A 17,922-nucleotide genomic window follows, 5' to 3' on the forward strand; every position below is an offset into this window, starting at 1 on the left:
AGAAAACGGCATTCACATTGTGATGAAAGAGCAGATCTCAAAGGCACGAAAAGGAGCCGACTGCAGCAAGCAGAGGTGGCATCTATAAGTGGCTCATTTTGTCACTTTCCGAGGGAAACAGCATCAACATGGAGTGGCACCTTCAGGTGAGCAGAAGGGTGAACAACCTTTACAACGAAACTTTTGCAACGCACTACCATTACAAAGCGGTCATAACAACGCAAACCATTACAACGCATTGCGCTGGGGGGCGCTCTATGATAGGGAATAAGTTTAATTTTCTATCCAACACCTTCCCTAGTGTCCACGGGGACTGGAGTTGGAATAGAAAATTAAACTTTTCACTATCCAGCACCTCTAAGCGCTATGCGTTGTAAAGGTATGCGATGTAAAAACCGCGTTGTAAAGGCAGGCGTTGTAATAGCCTGCGTTGTAACGTCATACATCCGAGCAGAAGCACTGCTTTTGAGCTTCCAGACCCAGACTGGCGCCTAAGGATATTCACAAGGGAGTAATAGGCGGTTAGAAATAGCCATCAGAACCGGAAATTCAGAAGATTACTAATAAAATACTTTCAAACAACTGAAATCCTTTCTATCAATAAGGAAAAATAGAGATCTCAATCTTCCTCATTCACTGGCCAAGCGAGTTTCAGAAGAATGCATGAAAAATGTAGTCCTATTCGAAGAACCTGCAGCTTTAGATTCTTTCCTGACAAATCTGAATCAAAAATCTTTGCCTGAATACAGACTTACTTAATTTCTGGAAACGTGAAACTGACTCCGGCTAGCTATACACAAATACAAGTAACATTATCTTCAACAATGCTCCTTCTGATGAATACCCCAACTGCAGATTCTCCACCTTAATCCCTTCGCTGCGGGAGTAATCCCCCCGCTGTGCTGGGGGCGCGCACATCGCCCACATGCTCATGACTAGCTGAGCTCGTCATGAGCTACAGTGCTCCTGTGCTCATGACGAGCTCAGCTCGTCACAGGTGCATTGGCTCCCGTGGAACGCTCAGAACAGCAGGGGAATTCTCCCCGCACCGAAGCGTTCCACGGCCCATGACGAGCTCAGCTTGTCATGAGCATGGAAAAGGTTAAGGATATTCCCAGGCGCCAGACTAAATCCACAGAATTCTCAGCAATTTTACCACAACTAGATAAGTGGCACCATGTGACTCCATGGTGACTCAGTATCGTAATGGAAATGATTGAGCAGAGCTGCATATAAGCACCACTCATGTGCATCAGTTTCTTAATCTTCTACACCCTCAGGCACAGATCACAACACCTTGCAGGTGACAGTGTTCCAAAACCTAACTTTAAACATTGGTGCACTCTTTAGAATGTTGAGGTAGAAGGGCAGCGAGAAATATACAGTATTGACCTGAAAAAGCATGGTCAAAGATCAAGAACTTTTTTCGTCTGCTGGATACTTGGAACTGCAGTTTTCACACCTTAAATTAGATACAATAGCAATATCTACCAAAGGCCTAATGTCTGTGGGAGTGAGCTTAGCCCAGAAAGCCTTGCAGGCTCAAGTGGACAAAATGACCCTCTAGTTACACCTGGCAGTAAAGAAACAACCTAGCAGAAGTCTAAAACAGGCATTCCCTCTAATGATTGTGTCATAGCTGTCTTGGCCCAGGTGATATGAGTTTACAGGCCTTCAGGGAAGTGGCTTTTTGTGAAGAGCACAACAGAATATAATGCATCGGACTATTCATCTTGGCAAGGCCCCTTTCTGTACTGCCTTACCTTTCTTTAATCCAGAGACCTGGAATTTTGTAGCCGGTTTATCTCTAGATTTATGCTTTTTGGCCTCCTGCTTTGGGCCCATTTTTCGTTGGTTTTAAGACTCCGGGCACTTTAGAACTGCTAATCAGTACTAAAGTGCATATTGTCTCAATGTAGAACAGATTTCGTTTAGACTGGCCAAAAACGAATTTGCATCAGATAACAGCAGAGTTCAGAGGATTGTTGGTGTTAGGCAAATACGCACAGAAAGTCTAGCAGATGGATCCTAGGAGGACAGTTGAAGCACTGCTCAAAGGCCCATAGCATGGGTCACATGCAGCAGTTTGGCAATGGATTATGGCTGTTTTTATACAATTTTGCAGTAAATGTACATTTGAGCTAAAATTGACTGACTATCCATGGTTCCTAGATTGATGAATCAACTTATTCTAGCATTAAATATTTCATAGCTTAACTAAGTGCCTTTTCCAGTCAGCTAGCCGTCAAGCAAGGCAGTAAATATGTCATTAATGGAGGGTTGGGCCAAGTCTGTAGAACATAAAAAGAAAATACACTTGGGCAAAAAACCTAAAAATAAATTGCAATCCCAGATTAACTCACCTTTTGTTCAAGAGCTTGCTCTAGTGACTGAATCCGCATTTGCTCCTTGCGCATAGTAGCTTGAAAAGCTGCAGCTTCAGACTTTGACTTGCTCCGTACTTGTGCAATTTCTTCATTGGCCCTAAAAGTAAAATGTATTTCATAAACCTTGACATGCAAAGAATTTTTCATAAAAGTGCACAAGTAATCCATGGAGTGGCGACTTACCTGCAAGTCCATATTTGTGTAGAGACTAATCTACAGCTAAAAGGTTAAGCTCAGCATTATGAAATATTTCCTTAATGGACACTACCTAGACTCATTTTAAAGAAAATGCAAACTACGTTGGATTGTTTATAAAAACAGTTCACAGCAGGTGGCAGATAATTAAATGCAGGAAAGGAAAGAACAGGTGCATAAGTTACCAGGATCTGGTATCTAGTTCTGCAGAGGCAGATTGTAGATTACACTATTAATCTACTTCAGTTTATAACAAAAAAAAAGTTTTCAGATTACTATTCTAATGAGTGCCTCTGTGGTCTTAAAATTGGCGGATTTTTTTTAAATAATACAAAATGAGCACTAGATTGTCGACAGGCAACTAAACGCGTATCTAGATTTATATCTTGGCATTTAAAAACAGACATTATATCCTGTTGTGTTTTTTTTTTTTTTTTTTAGGAGTGCTCATTATTAATGAAGGCCACAAGGAGGAGAAGGAAGAGTAATCCTAGCTCTATTCCAGGTGATCTCCATTAACAGTTATAAGCACTTAATATAACGGCAAGCACATCCCACTGGACGTGGCAGACAAGAGCAAAACCACATCCATCAACTAACTAGATTGCTCAAGAAGTCCTGTGCTACCTGTGAATCCCTGATCAAGACAAGGACTTCTAAACAAGCGCATATAACTTTATGTCACAATCTTACAAATATCAAACCGAAACACTCCTCAATAGAGCCAGTGTAACAAACTTACTCCTTACTGACTGCGCTTTGGGACTACCAGAGATTTATTTGAAAAATTGTAGCATAATACAATACAAGACACCCCACTTTGAGATGGATTCGTTTTTTCGTAGGAAGAGGAGTTCCAACAGGACCAAAGTTTGGGAACAGACTATCAAATTGCTTCGCATTTTTTTGCCTACATGGAATCTTTACACTCTTCCCAACTAAACTGTGAAGGGCTCTTTCTGATGGCGATGAAGGCTTCAGACAGCAAGTTCCCATCACCACTCTGCACAGAATCTGTACAGTGTAAGAAAGTAGCACGCAGAGGTAAAAAGCTGTCAAAGGAGGCCTTTCGAATCAAAAACGTTAAGGTTGGCTTAGGTATATGTTGAAACGGTGGTCCCATTACCTAGAAATAGGTAATGTTTAAATGGTTTGAGACAATCATTCCTTACCAGGACTACTTGGAACTCTTGCCTTGCCTGTCGTATCGCCCCAAGCAATAAAGTGACACTAGCAATTACTGCGATAACTATAGTGCTGCATCTATTCCGGTCAGTTAAGTTCATCTGCTTGCTCTACTTGTCAAGAGGAAGACGCTACAGAATAACATGTTCCGGCTGCTGGAACAATGATCGCATCTGAGAGAGTATGTTGTAAGGAAAAAAGGAATTTGATCTGGTTGCATGCAATCTTTCAAAGTCTCAACACAGCAGAGTCATGAAAAAATGCACTACAAGCTTCAGAAAGCAAAGGGCCAGTCACATAAAAGGTCTACTTCAAGTAGCACCGTGATGCAGGATCTCAAGTCATAGGTTGATGTTGGAGGAAAAGGCATTCGAATATTAAGTTTCAACGCTCCTCTGAAAAGCGCCTCCTTATCATTAAGTAATCTACTCGAGTGTCACAAGCAAGAGGAGAATGACTATGTATGGGAAAAATCACTGGGGGAGTGGTCCAAACAGATGTCCAGGAAGGAGTGGGTCAGAGAAAACAACCATGAGAACGATTGAACCTACTGGACTATTTAAAGACCTGGAAGGAGATCTGGTTTTCAAGAAAGACTTAAAAATGTGATATTATCCTCCTGAAAGAGCTCTTCTGCTTGAAAGCTTTAGAAGGAAACTGCTGAGAAAGGATTTTAGAAGATGTGAGGAAGTCAAAGGCACTGGAAAAGTTGGAGGTGATGGGGAAAAGCATGGGGAGACTGATCTCAGCAGCAACTGACTAGATCAATTATCTGCAACACTGATCAAGAGAGAGGGAGTGGATCTTTGAATACTCCAAAATAGCGGTGAGAGGTACCACTTTAAAGAAAGCTTTAACAGTTTTCTTTGAGTGGAAGTCAGACATTGAGACCTTTCGGATTATCATCTTCAAAGATGGTGGGGGAACACGATTGGCCCCAGAGCCTTAACATAGTAGAGTCAACATTAAACAGTCTCGACTGCATGAGACCATATGGTGTTGACAAACGGGATGTCTGGGGTCTCAATGGCAAACACTTGGGGTTTTCTACATCCAATGGTGCTAATAAGTCTTTTTTAATTACAGCATCCATACAGGTACAGCACCAGTCTTCAACATCCTAAACAGTGATATATATAACAGGAACTGTTTCTCTGGTGGTCTTTCTGGTTCTAACCCTCAAAGTGTCCTTAAAGAGCTGTGGATAAAGGCTCACGATCTCCTCGTTCCTCAGACCTTCCTGAAGGAGTCTCCTGGAGTCTTTCCTGCAGGCCTTGGAGCCTGCTTTTCTGTCTGCCCTACTTGATTCTCCAAATCACTTTCTGGCAGTAGCTGCAGTCTTCAGGCCAATGGTCTTCTGGAAAGCACAGTATGCAAAGCTTTACACTATATGTATATATATATATGACCCAGCACTCAAAATATCATTTAATTATATCAACCACATGCAAATAAATCAAGCAATATGCTTCCAGATCAATTCAAACAAGACCACATAATATAAGGACTTGTTGGGATGAGTTTCTTTAAAACATTTTCTTTATTCTTAATCTTCTCTAAAAAAACATTTCTCTGTTGCCTTAGCCATCACATTTCATCCCATCCAGGACTTCTTCAGGGCTGAATCGTCAGTTTTTAGGTTTCGCCTGGCGATCCGCTTCGCAACAGCGTTCGCGCAGGCGAAATCTTTTGAGAACAGTGTATGTGGCTTTGTCCCGCCTCTCTCTTCCATTGGCTAGCTCCATAAATGGAGGCCAGCCATTGGAAGAGAGGCGACCGTCATTGTCCGGGGTGATTCGTGGGCGTTCCGTACATTTTTTCCCTCTCCACCCCCCTTGCGATAGTCATTGCGGCGGTGGGCGGATGTTATTTTTTTTCCGCCAAGGTTTGTTTTTGCCATTCCTCCAAAGATGGCGCCCGAAGAACAAGCTGGCCAAGGGCTCCCGGCTCTCGCGGGCCCTTGGCCTTTCTGGAGAATGAGGAGAAGTCGGTGAAGCTCTGCATCTCCACAGCGGAGCTGCCCCCCTGGGTAAGTCTGTGCCTCCTCCGCCCAGCCCGCCCGACCTGTTGCTCTGTTCCAGACTGATCTTAAACAAAGCAGTATATCACTAATAATATCTGGGTTTGCGAGTCTCCACACAGAGCAAGACCTAGGCTGGTGTAATTATTGGTTTTGGGGGGCTGGGGATGGCAGTGAGGGCAAGACGAGCCTTGAGTTGCTTTCTGAAGAGCAGCAGGTTGGGTTGGGATGTTTGATGAGCTCTTTCGTCCGCGCGTGCTGTGAACATTCACGCTGGGGGACTTGAGGCATTTGTTTGAAGGTTTGACCAGATGCTGGTGTGAGTTGATAACCTGTCTACCCTCGCCCTTAACCCAGACATAAATCGTAATCTTTGCCCCAACCATATCTCGAACCCCGATTCTGTCCCTCAACCTAGTGTTTGCCCAGCCTAACATTTACATGTTGCTCTATTCTGTAAGTTGCAGGCGGTTCCTTATCACTGATGACATTGTGCTCAACTCATGGACTTTTCTTAAACAAATCATCTTCAGGTGTGTTAGTTCAATGGTCTTATCTAAAGGGGCCCCCATGTGGCGACAGAGCAGGGGTGGCGCCTCCACCGAGACTGAGCGGGAGAGCCCCACCCGCTCCTGCTGCGGGGCTTGTCTCGTAGTTTGCGTTGTTTCCTTTCTTCAGGCTCATGACTGCACCGCCTTCCTGCGTCCGTGTGCGCCGCTCCGCGCCTGGCAGCGTGCGGTGCCCGCGGGAAGCCTGGGATTGGCATGGAGGCGCCCCCCGCTCCGGGGGCAGCTTTCCGCTGCGCTGCATGCATTGTCCCAGATTAGGAGGACTGCAACGAGGACTGCCAGGCAGCTAAGGGCCGGTGAGTCGGCGCCCAGGGAGTTTTAGGCCGGGCTCCGCTGTGCCGTGGGCTCTGGTCGGCTGGGACAGAGCCCTGTCTCCCGCAGCACACCTTGTGTTCACCCCACAGCCCACTCGCCTTCTGACACGAGGGGTGCAGGGCCGGGTGGTTGACTGGAAGGAAGGGGTGGGGTTGCGGATGAGCAAGTTGTGGAGTGTTTGGGATGAGGTGGGGTGGGGTGCAAGGCAGGTGTGGGGTAGAGGGAACACGCAGGGGCTAGTTCAACAGTGCCCGGAAGCATATTTGAGTGTGTCAGCAGGATGTGATCTCAGTGTGTGAAGGGATGTGTGGTGTGGTTGGGGCTAGGCCTGGAGGAAGCAGATGTGGGTAAAGGTGGGTGTTCTGCGGGCCTGGGTGTGAAAAAGGGCAAAGGTGATAGGGCCCTTGGGTGTGACCAGGCTGCTTGTGGCTGGAGTGGTGTGGGTGTGAAAGACAAAGGGATGGGGCGACAAGGACGGCTGCAGCAAGGGGTGGTTATGAAAGTGTGCATGGTGCTTCGACTGCACTTAATTAAGAAACAGGAGAGGTTGCCTTATTGTAGATTGAGGGACACGCGGTGTGCCTGGGACCCTCTTGTATTCATGGCTGACATGAATTACGCCATATTTTTGCTGTTTTCTGTTTTTTACATAGCGCAAATTCGACCCAAAGGTATTGGAGCGCTTTAAATGAACACCAGTTACATTACACAAATACACAGTCATTTTTTGCAGGCACAGGGAGATTAAGTGATTTGCCCAGAATCACAGGAGTTGACCCCACGCCAGACTCGAACCCGGTTCCCTAGTTTCAAAGTCGTCAGCTCTGGCTATTAGCCCACATCATAAGTTTACTGTACTCCACAGACCTAATCTTCTTCTGGTGCTCACAGATCGTGTGTAGTTTTAAGACCCTTGGTTTGGGTTTCCTGCCTGGGACTCTCCTCAAGATCTCCCGTGTGTATTTCCTTTCCCAGGGGTTAGGCAAGCCCTCCTCCGAATAACCAGCTCCTTGTAGAAGCCTACTTTGCCTGCCAGGGGACTTGTTTAAAGTGCAGAGGACACGGTTGGGAGGAGTGTGCCAGCGCCGGTATGGGGGCTCCCCTTTGGAGAGGCCCCCACTCAAGCGCAGCGGGCGGGCGGGCCTGGAAGTTAAGTGTCAAATGCGGAGTGAAAGCTCAGTGTGGACAAGGCAGGGCAGTGGCTTCTCCACTCTTGGATTGTCGTTAGTGCTCACTCGCCTGTCCGTGCTGGTTCATGTTGGTGTTGCCTGCTCTCATCCTCTCTGCAGAATCACAAACAGCAGAGCTATACCTCACGTTGCACAGGTTCAAGTCCATCATAGCCCTGCTCTCGCTCGTGTTAAACAGATCACCTTGCCACACGCTTTAGTAGTAGTGCTCTAAGTTGTGTTAACCAGATTTGAAGGGCATCGCTGCTATCCCTCAAACTGCAAAATGGACCTCAGACAGAGGCACTGTCCCCCTCTCTCTCTCTCTCTCTCTCTCTCTCTCTCTCTCTCTCTCTCTCGATCCGGTGAGCGTATTGGTACGTGCACACCGCCTTTTGTTCCTGTCGTGTGTACAGATGTTTAGCAGCATTTAATTCTGTTCGCAGGGCCCCACGAGGCCAGATCCGTGGATACAGAGCCAGTGCATTCTCTGAGTGAACGCTAGTTAGAGCCGGAAGTGACGTTTGATGGATATCAAAACTCCCTCGGCCCCCTCGTTCTTTCAACCGTCTGGGGTCAAAGTGAGCATCATTGAATTGGATCCTTCTTGTTAGGACGGCTGATTCCTCGCTGTGGAATGGACAATGTGTCTGCACTGAGCCTGCTGACCAGTGAAATGTGACCGCAGTAGACAGCAGTGTGAGAGACAGCAGCGTGTGTGTTCTAGGGAGAGACAGCAGCGTGAGAGAGACAGCAGCGTGAGAGACCTTTTATTATGATTTGGTTTTGGCATTGTTATTTGCAATGTCAATAGCTCAAACTTGCGTAAATACGCGACCTATTGCATTGCAAATGCAATAGGTCTCGCATTTGGGCGAGATTAAGCTATAGGCATTGTAAATGACAATGCCATTTAAATATCTGTTTTCAAAACCAACACATAAATAAAAAGTTTGTCATTTACAATGCCAATAGCTCTAAGTTTTGCAAAGGCAAGACCGTTGCATTGTAAATGCTTGTTATATATTTGTCTTGTGCAAAGTGGTCTTCCTTGCATGAACCTAAAAAAGGTAATATGAACAGATTCCTTCAGTACTGATCTTTTCAGAATCTATCTATTTTCCTGACATCCTATGTAGGATATGACAGTTCAGGTCCTGGGAGCTTCAATCACATCTAGCGTTGTGTCAGCATCCACCAAAACTTGCACTTACACTATGCAAACGTCATAGGTGTCTAACAGGGACTTCTTGTTACAGGTAATATACGGTCACAAAAAGCCTGTAGCTCTCCTAGCCCTTAGGTTTGCCTAGTGAAAACAACTTGAAAAGCTTTACAGAGAGAATAAAGACAAAGTCCAGCTTACTGCTTTAGTACCCTGTTACAAGGATCTGGAAAAGAACTGACCTATCACTTTTGGAGCATGATGGAAAACCAGAAGAAAGGGGAGGTCCTTAAAGACATGAAGCAAGTTTATGCTTGTGTCTATGGCAGCCTGCTAACATTGTTATTCCTCTCCTTCAAATACTACAAAGGTGGTTGGTGAAAGGTTTCTAGTCACCATTTGCAAAATTTGACGATTTGGTTTAATTGACTACTTAAAATAAAGCATTGAAAATGCAATAGGTCTCGCCTTTGATTAAGTTCAAGCCATTTGCTTTGCTAATGGTACTGTATAGCAAAGCCTTACACCCCCAATCGCCTTCCACACAGAATGTTCGTTTGTCTCTACTCCCCAGCCTGGAGGTGCTGCACCATAACCCCGCTGACAGGGGGCGCTCCAGGTGCAGCGCCTCAAGGGCAGGCACAGGAGGGTCAGCCAGCGTGTTTACACAGGCCCTGAAACATAAGGGCTGGGGGTCGCAATAAGCCTGCAAAAGCAAACAAGAAACCAGAGGAGGCAAGGCTAAGGCGCGGCGAGGAGGAGACAGCGTGTGGACAATGAAAACAAGAGTCGCCAACCAATTACAGAGTCGACTGGCGCGTGCTCTAGGCGTGAAGGCATCAAGGCAGAGTAGTTGCAGGAAGCCCGGAGCATGCAGTACACGTGACGCCTCGTAAAGATAAGAAAAACATTTGCGACACACGGAAAGCAGAGGAGTCAGTCCGGGTGATCCGGCCCACAAAGCGAAAGGGAGGCAACACAGAAAGCTTATTTCCAATGGCAGCCCCCCATTTACCATAAATGGTGACTAAAGCCAATGGAAATAAGGGGCAGGGCTTCAAGCCCTTCTCTCAAACTCCTCCTTGACAATAAATGTCACCGAGCGAGCTGCGCATGTGCGCAGCAACTATAGGCGCGACCTAGAAAGAGTAAATTAAAGTTGGTTAATTTTAGTCCATTAACAGGTTGCAAAGGCAATTTATTTAAACTGCACCTTTTTTACTGATCAGCCTGGACAAAAATCTAAATATTTTTTAAATAAAATATACTTTGATCCCACATGCGGGGCAATTGCGTACTTGCGACTATTAATGAGGTTTCTCTGAAGGGCAACTGGCAGCACAACACATTTTACCAGTTTTTATAGATGGGGCTCCTGGTTTATGGTAATTGTATATCTATGTTCCACTGAAGTATAATCAACACATTAGAAGCTGCTTCAGTTTATTGTCTTGTAACAATTTGCTGACTCAATGACAAACCATGTTAGCCAGATGCTCAAATAGGCAAACGCGGATTCTGCAATGGTGATTAACTGTTCTGAGGATTACTTTCAATCAGATAGGTAATATATTTTCATCATCAGGGAGGCCAGCCAAAGTTGGAAAGTGCTATAATTAAGTTTTGCAAACGTGATATTGGGGATCAAGCGCACATATTTGCCACACTGCAATCAGGGCTATTGACAAAGTAGGAGAAAAGGGGAGAAATATAGCTAATAGATACATATTTTTTACTGCATTTAGTGCAACTGGGAACATTGACACAAGTAGGAGACAGTTATGAGAAGTCTTACAGAGTAACATGGGCATGTGCTTCTCGCCCAGCAGCTTAGCATTTCCCATAGACCCCAGTCATTCTAAGGCATGTTTTCTGCAGTGGCTCGACTCCAGAAAGTGCAAAGTGATTTTTTTTGTGGTATTCAACTGTACTACTGTTGAAAAACAAGACCTATGAAACTTAAAAGAACAGCTCTCTCATTAGACAGTTAACTTTAAGCATGAGTGCTATGCGGAGTTTTAAACCCACATCACCTCCAAAACAAAGCACAGTCTGCTCATCTATGCTACACCATGGAAAATTAAGAACCAAATTTATATATTTAGTAGCAAATGAACAGTGCAATAGTATCAAGAGCCCTGGGTCACAGGAGAAAAATTACTCAGAAGTGCCAAGTAACTACCAACTGCACCAAGACCAGGATGTAAGGGACAACAGGCAGCATTTTACAGTAAGCTAGTTTGAAGTCACATAGCAATAGCTAAGGTATGTAATAGAAGGGAACTAATGCACAAGTTACTTACCTTCGGTAACGATATATCTGTAAGAAACAGTAGTTAGTATTCCTTACCTTAGAATATCCCCAGGCCTCATACTGGATCCGGAAACTTTTTTGTAGCAGTACCCTTGCGCATCGGTAGGAGTCGTCTGCGGCTCCGCGTCAGTCGTTGGTGCCGGGATGACGTCGCCGGAGTACTTAGACACCCCCCTCGCGCGCTGACGTCAGTTCTTATTCACAGCTTTTCCGCGCCAGAAACGCAGAGCCATGATAAAAACCAACACTGTAGCCATAAAACTAGGGCCCTGAAAGGGGATGACCTTAACCCTAGATATCGGTTCGCAGAATGGGGAGGATGGGTGGGGCGATAAGGAATCTAATACTAACTACTGTTTCTTACAGATATATCATTACCGTGCATCTGAAAGAAACAGGTTAGTATTACATTCCTTACCTTAGAATAGATACCCCAGCAATACCAACCTGGTGGGTCTGCGAACCAATAATCACCCCAGAAAGTCCTGGAGGACGGAACGGCCAAAGAAGCCATCCCTCCGGACTTGACTGTCCAGGCAGTAGTGTCTTGCGAACGTGTGCAGCGAGGCCCGCGTAGCTGCCTGACAGATGTCCTGCAAGGGGACTCCCCGGTCCAGGGCAGTAGTAGCCACCGTGGCCCGAGTGGAATGGGCCCTCAGCCCAACAGGAGGCTCCTTCTTAGCTTAAGAGTAGCATGGCCTTGATGCACAACACGACCAACCTAGAGATGGTCCGTTTGTGCACCGCCCATCCGTTTTAGCGCCCACGTAACCAACAAAGAGTTGGTCATCCACCCGGAACTGGCAGTTTCGATCCGGATAGTATTTTGGGTCCTGACGGTGGAGCCACTCTTCCTCTTTAGAGGGACGCGGAGGCGGAAAGAAGGTGGGCAAGGTGATGGACTGCCCGATGTGGAAGTCTGTGACTACCTTGGGCAGGAAAGAGGGTCTTGTCCGCAACTCAACCTTGTCCGGATGGCCAGAAAGGAAAGGAGACTTGGAGGAAAGAGCCTGGAGCTCACTCACTCTCCTGGCAGAGGTGATGGCAATCATGAAAGCAGTCTTAAGCGTAAGAAGACGGAGAGGGCAGTTATGAAGTGACTCAAAAGGAGCGCACATCAGGTAAGTCAGAACCAGGTTCAAGTCCCACTGGGGCATCACGAAAGGAACAGGGGGAACATATGAGTGATGCCCTTCAGGAACCTATTTACAATCGGGGAATTGAACAAAGAAGGCTGATCAGGTAGCCTTAAGGCGGCGGAAAGGCCAGAAAAGTAGCCCTTGATAGTGCCCAGAGCACAGCCCTGCTGGGCAAAAGAAAGGAGGAAGATGAGAACCTCAAAGGGGGACAGAGAGTGGATCCACAGCCTTTGCTGTGCACCATGCCACAAATCTGTTCAACCTGCAGGCGTATACAGACTTTGTGGAGGGACACCTGGCTGCCAGAATCACATTACAAACTTCAGGAAGCAAGTCAAATGGCCTCAACTGTCGCCGTTCAATCTCAAAGCATGGAGGTGGAGACTGGACAGGTTCGGGTGGAGGACCGTCCCCTGCTGCTGCGACAGAAGGTCCTCCTGTAGAGGCAGACTAATCGGGTAATCGACAGACATGCTGAGTAGCTCGGGATACCAGTATCTTCGTGCCCAGTCCAGAGCCACAAGGATAACTTGGGCCAGGTCGCGTTTGATCTTCAGCACTCTGGGCAGAAGTGGTATAGGCGGAAAGGCGTACAACAGACCGCAGCTCCACTCGCAACGAAAAGCGTCTCCGAGCGAGTGTCGCCTTAGAAATTCCAACGTGCAGAACTGCTGACATTGCGCGTTCTCTTCTGTTGCGAATAGATCTAACAAAGGCTCTCCCCACTGCTGATAGAGGCCTTGCCCCACGTCCGAGTTCAGACGCCATTCATGATCCATCATGCACAGACGGCTGAGTTCGTCCGCCCTGGCGTTCAGGAAACCTGCCAGGTGTTGAACCACCAGGGTCACGCCATGATGTTCCAGCCACTGTCAGAGACGCAGAGCCTCCTGGCAATGGGTCCACGACCCCACCCCGCCATGTTTGTTGCAGTACCACATGGCGGAGGTGTTGTCTGTTAACACCTGCACTACACTACCCCGGACAGAGGGGAGGAATGACTTCAGTGCAAGCCGGATCGCCCGCAGCTCCAGAAGGTTGATGTGGAGCCGGGACTCCGCTGGAGAGCAGAGGCCTCTGATCTACGCCTCTCCCATGTGGCCCCCCCAGCCCTGGAGGGACGTGTCCTTCACAACTACGTGCTCCGGTTGGGGTAGGGAGAGGGACGGCCGCTGACCCAATCGGGGTCCGTGAGCCACCACTGCAACTGTCTTGCAGTGCCCTCCGAGATCAAGACATGGTCGGACAAGTTGCCCTGATGCTGGGCCCACTGAAACTTCAGGTCCCACTGCATAGCCCGCATCCGCCACCTGGCGTGATGCACAAGAAGGATTCAGGAGGCCAGAAGCCGCAGCATCAACCTGACCGAGACTCGGGATAACGGCTGAAAGATTGTAAACAGAGCCTGAATATCCCGAACCCGCTGTTAGGGAGGATAAACCTGAAGCTGTGCAGAGGCTAGAACCGGCTCCAATGAAGAGGGACACAGGTGTGACTTCAGCACATTGATAGAGAACCCCAGCAGGTGCAGGAGGTCGGCCGTAGGCTGGAGGTGGCTGACGACTATCTGGGGCGAGCCCGCCTTCAACAACCAGTCGTCTAGGTAGGGGAAGACTGAAACCCCTAACCTGCGCAGATGAGCTGCGACCACCGCCATCACTTTCATGAACACCCGTGGGGCGCTGGTAAGATCGAAGGGGAGCACGGTAAAAAGTGCTCGTGGCCTACCGTGAATCGCAGGTAATGCCGGTTGGCCGGCAGGACGGGGATAAGAAAAAAAGCGTCCTGCAAGTCCAACGCTAACATCCAGTCTCCCGGGTCCAGAGCAGCTAAGACCTGAGCCAGTGTCGGCATCTTGAACTTCTCCTTCCGGAGGAAGCCGTTGACGTTCCGCAGGTCCACGATAGGGCGTAGGCCCCCTTTGCCCTTCTTGGGTACCAGAAAGTAACAACCGCACCCTACTTCTGGCCCAGGAACGCGCTCGATGGCCCCCTTGGCCAAAGGGCCGTAACTTCATCTTGTAGAAGTTTCAAGTGATCCCCTGACACGCGGTGGTATTGCGGTGGCATGGCTGGAGGGGACACCTCGAAGGGGGGGAAGTAGCCCCTTAGGACGATTTGCAGCACCCACCTGTCCGATGTGACAGTGCGTTAGTGGAGATGGTGATGGCGAATCCTGCCCCTCACTGGCGTCACATGGGCCTGAAAGCTCGGACTAGGAGGGTTTTGAGGCGGATGATGCAGGGGCAGGTGTGGACTGGCCTCGCCGTTGTCCCCGAATCCCGCCACAGCGGTTTTCACATCCGCCACCGCGCTGGATGGTAGTCTGCGGCCGGTGGCTGGCAGGACGTGTGGGGGCGCCTCATCCTTGGCCACGAAAGGAGCAAAAGGCAGCAGTTTGCTGATGCGTGGCCGAGAGGCACAAGAGCTTGGCCGTAGCCCTGGAGTCCTTAAAGCGCTCAAGCGCATGGTCTGCCTTGTCGCCTAAGAGTCAACGGCAATCAAACGGCATGTCCATAAGGGTGTTTTGGACCTCAACCAGGTGTGGTGACTAATCGCCACAGTCGTTGCCATCGCTCTGCCCAGTGAGTCCGTGGTATCCAGCCCACACCGGATGGAATACCGTGCCGCATCCCGACCCTCCGCAAGGGCTTGGGCGAGTTTAGTCCGGGCCTCCTCCGGACTAAACTCCTCCGAACATTGTCGCAGCACGTTCGCGACCGTGTCCCGCAACCCCAAACTCAGGGAGGAGAATACCTTTTTCCCAAATTGCTCATACCTCTTGGATTCCCGATCGGGTGGAGCCGTCGGGAATGCGGTCTGGGAGTTAGAGGCTTGGATGACCAGGCTCTCGGGGTGGGGTGGGTGGAAAGAAAGCAGTGGTCGCCCGGAGCCGGGCGGTGGCGCCTGGCCACTTTCCTATCTACAGGCGGACCTGTAGCGTGCTTGGACCAAGTGCTCAGAAGAACGTCTGACAAGGCCTCATTAAAAGGCAGCAGAGGCTCAGCCGAGCTTGCCTGCGGTTTAAGGACCTCAGTGAGGAAGCCCAAAGCCTTGGCAGCCCGCGTCAGCACCACACTATAGCCCCCTCCCCCGTAGCCACGGTAGGAGGGGAGACAAAACCAGTGTCTGGCGAAGTGTCCAGACCACTGGCCTCCCCAAGCTCACCTGTCCAGTCCTGAGAAGACAGACACTCACGTGCCAGCGGGTCATCGGTCCCCTCCCAATCTTCCTCGCCACCCATCACCTGGTACTCCGGTTCAAAGATGGGGCCGGCTCGTAGAAGTAGAAATCTCCAAGCGGCGTTGAATACGGCACCGAGCAGCGCCGCTGCACCCGAATCGAGGTTAGAACCGGGGACGGCGACAGCGTCGGGGGAGACACCTGGGAGCCGGCACCAGCGAAGTAGTGAGGTCGACTGGCGACGACACGGATCCGGAGCCGGAGCGGCCCTGCGGGTTCAGGGCCGAAGTCGCCGATGGCGCAGAGGCCAAAGCACCCAACAGTGCCAGGGCCGAAGCACCCGGCCCACGGGGGGACCCAGTCGGGGCCGCTTGGCCTGAATGCGCTGCGGAACCAGACGGAGGAGTGAGCGACCTCATGGCCATGAGGAAGGCCTCGATCTCCTCCGGCGTTGCGTTCTGCCCAGGGACCGGTGGGTATGGAGCAGGCCACGACGCCTGCGGCTCTGGTGGAGCCGCGGGCGGTGTCGCCTGAACCCCCCCAGCTGCGTCGCGCGAGCGTCAGGGGGAGTCAAAAGAGATGTCGCCTCTGACTTCTTGTGCCTCTTACCTGCGGACTTCGAGCTTGAAGACTGATGACGACTCCCGGAACTGTGGTTACTCTGGCGCCGCGACTGGTCCCTAGACCTCCTTGCGGAACGGGACCTCGAGCGGCGCGGGGCGGACTGCCGGAGCTGGAGTCGCTTGCGGGACCGCTCCAGTCTAGCTTTAGACGTCAGGGCCTGGCAGTCGGAGCAGGACTTGTGGTCGTGGTAGGGCCAGACAGTGAAAGCACCGGCGATGGGAGTCGGTAACCGACATCAGTCGGCAACAATCGACGCAGGGTTTGAACCCGGGCATCCCTACCGGCACCGTCTGAGTCGACAAACTTCGAAATATGATCAAAAAGGATCGAAAAAGTTAGTAAAAAATTGACTGTGGGTAATACTTTTTCCGGATCGGCGCTTGCTGGTGCGGAAAAAAACTGACGTCAGCGTGCGAGGGCGGCATCCAAGTACTCCGGGGGCAGCATCCCGGCGCCGACGACGGACGCGGAGCCGCAGACTACGCCTACCGACTCACAATGGTACTGCTACACAAAGGTTTCCGGTTACAGACTGACGCCTGGGGATATTCTAAGGTAAGGAATCTAATACTAACCTGTTTCTTTCAGATACAGGAACCAAGGATACGGTCTAATGTTTTAAGACACAAACCATTTAACTCCTTGGCTGTATTGAATGCATTCAAACATCCTGGGGTTTGCAAAATAGTTAATTTGTTCTGAAAATACTCACTTATTTATTTTTTCTTCTGCATGTGCCTTAAGTGCTTGATACCGCTGCTCTTCCTTCTGAACCTTATTAGCATAATTCTCAACGCATTTCTTCAAAGCTTCTTCATTCTACAGAGAAGTTACAGAGGTTTTACTAAATAGCAAAGCAAGACACTAACCTCATTTGACAATACAATGTTACATGCATGAACGGAGCAGCTGTATCTCACACTTCATAGAACATACTGCTACGTGCTGCGTCCCATAATAATACGATAACCACACATCTGTGGTTAAACACAACATGGCATGTAATATATAAATGCTGCAATTCAATCAAGTCATACAAGGTCTAAAAACTACGATAGCAGTTTAGTTTGAAAGAAAACTGCAACACCATTGTCAGTCATATATATTTATATCCATTCAATTCCAACTGTATGTAGCTGCAAGAGAAAACTCTGTTAATCAGCAGAAACACATTTCATTTTAGAATAAAATGAACTCAATCACTAGATTTCAATGATGACCACATCGCTATCGAATAGATTCCAAAACATGTAGTTCAAAGTTAAAAACAGTCAAAATGTGCATCCCTTAACATGTAGGAACGTTTGAGGGCTATGGACGATATTGACAAGTATAACAATATTTTTTTAAAGAGCAGAAACATTTATAGAAGTGAATAAACAATTAAAATCCTGTGATAAACATGAGTTACAAATTCATATTATGGCACAATCCTCTGCAGAAAAAAGATTTTTACATTTTTTGTTACACATTTTAAAGGGGCTGCAAACTATGGACCTACAAAACAAAATATACACAAATATTTTATATAAAGTTAAAAAGCCTCAAGAAAACAGTAGTGAACAAATACAACATGGATGCCTAACAGACTTCAAAATATTAGTCAATGTGAAGAACATAGTATATTTAGAGTAGGTCTATTTGCATGAAACCGGAAT

At 48.3% G+C, this 17,922-nt stretch overlaps 1 protein-coding gene across 4 annotated transcripts in view; it reads right to left on the reverse strand.

Moving 5' to 3' along the window:
- Positions 1-17,922, reverse strand: part of TACC3 (transforming acidic coiled-coil containing protein 3) — a 534,052-nt gene that overhangs the window by 17,366 nt on the left and 498,764 nt on the right. For all 4 annotated transcript variants that reach the window (XM_086964227.1, XM_086964225.1, XM_086964226.1 and 1 more), the window contains exons 14-15: positions 16,977-17,083; positions 2,364-2,484 (exon numbers count right to left, since the gene is read on the reverse strand). In XM_086964227.1, the coding sequence (XP_086820353.1) occupies positions 2,364-2,484; positions 16,977-17,083 (228 nt within the window). The remainder of the gene's footprint in view (positions 1-2,363; positions 2,485-16,976; positions 17,084-17,922) is intronic.

This window comes from Lissotriton vulgaris, chromosome 3_2 (genome assembly GCF_964263255.1).
Source record: "Lissotriton vulgaris chromosome 3_2, aLisVul1.2, whole genome shotgun sequence".
In the NCBI taxonomy this organism is placed as follows: domain Eukaryota; kingdom Metazoa; phylum Chordata; class Amphibia; order Caudata; family Salamandridae; genus Lissotriton; species Lissotriton vulgaris.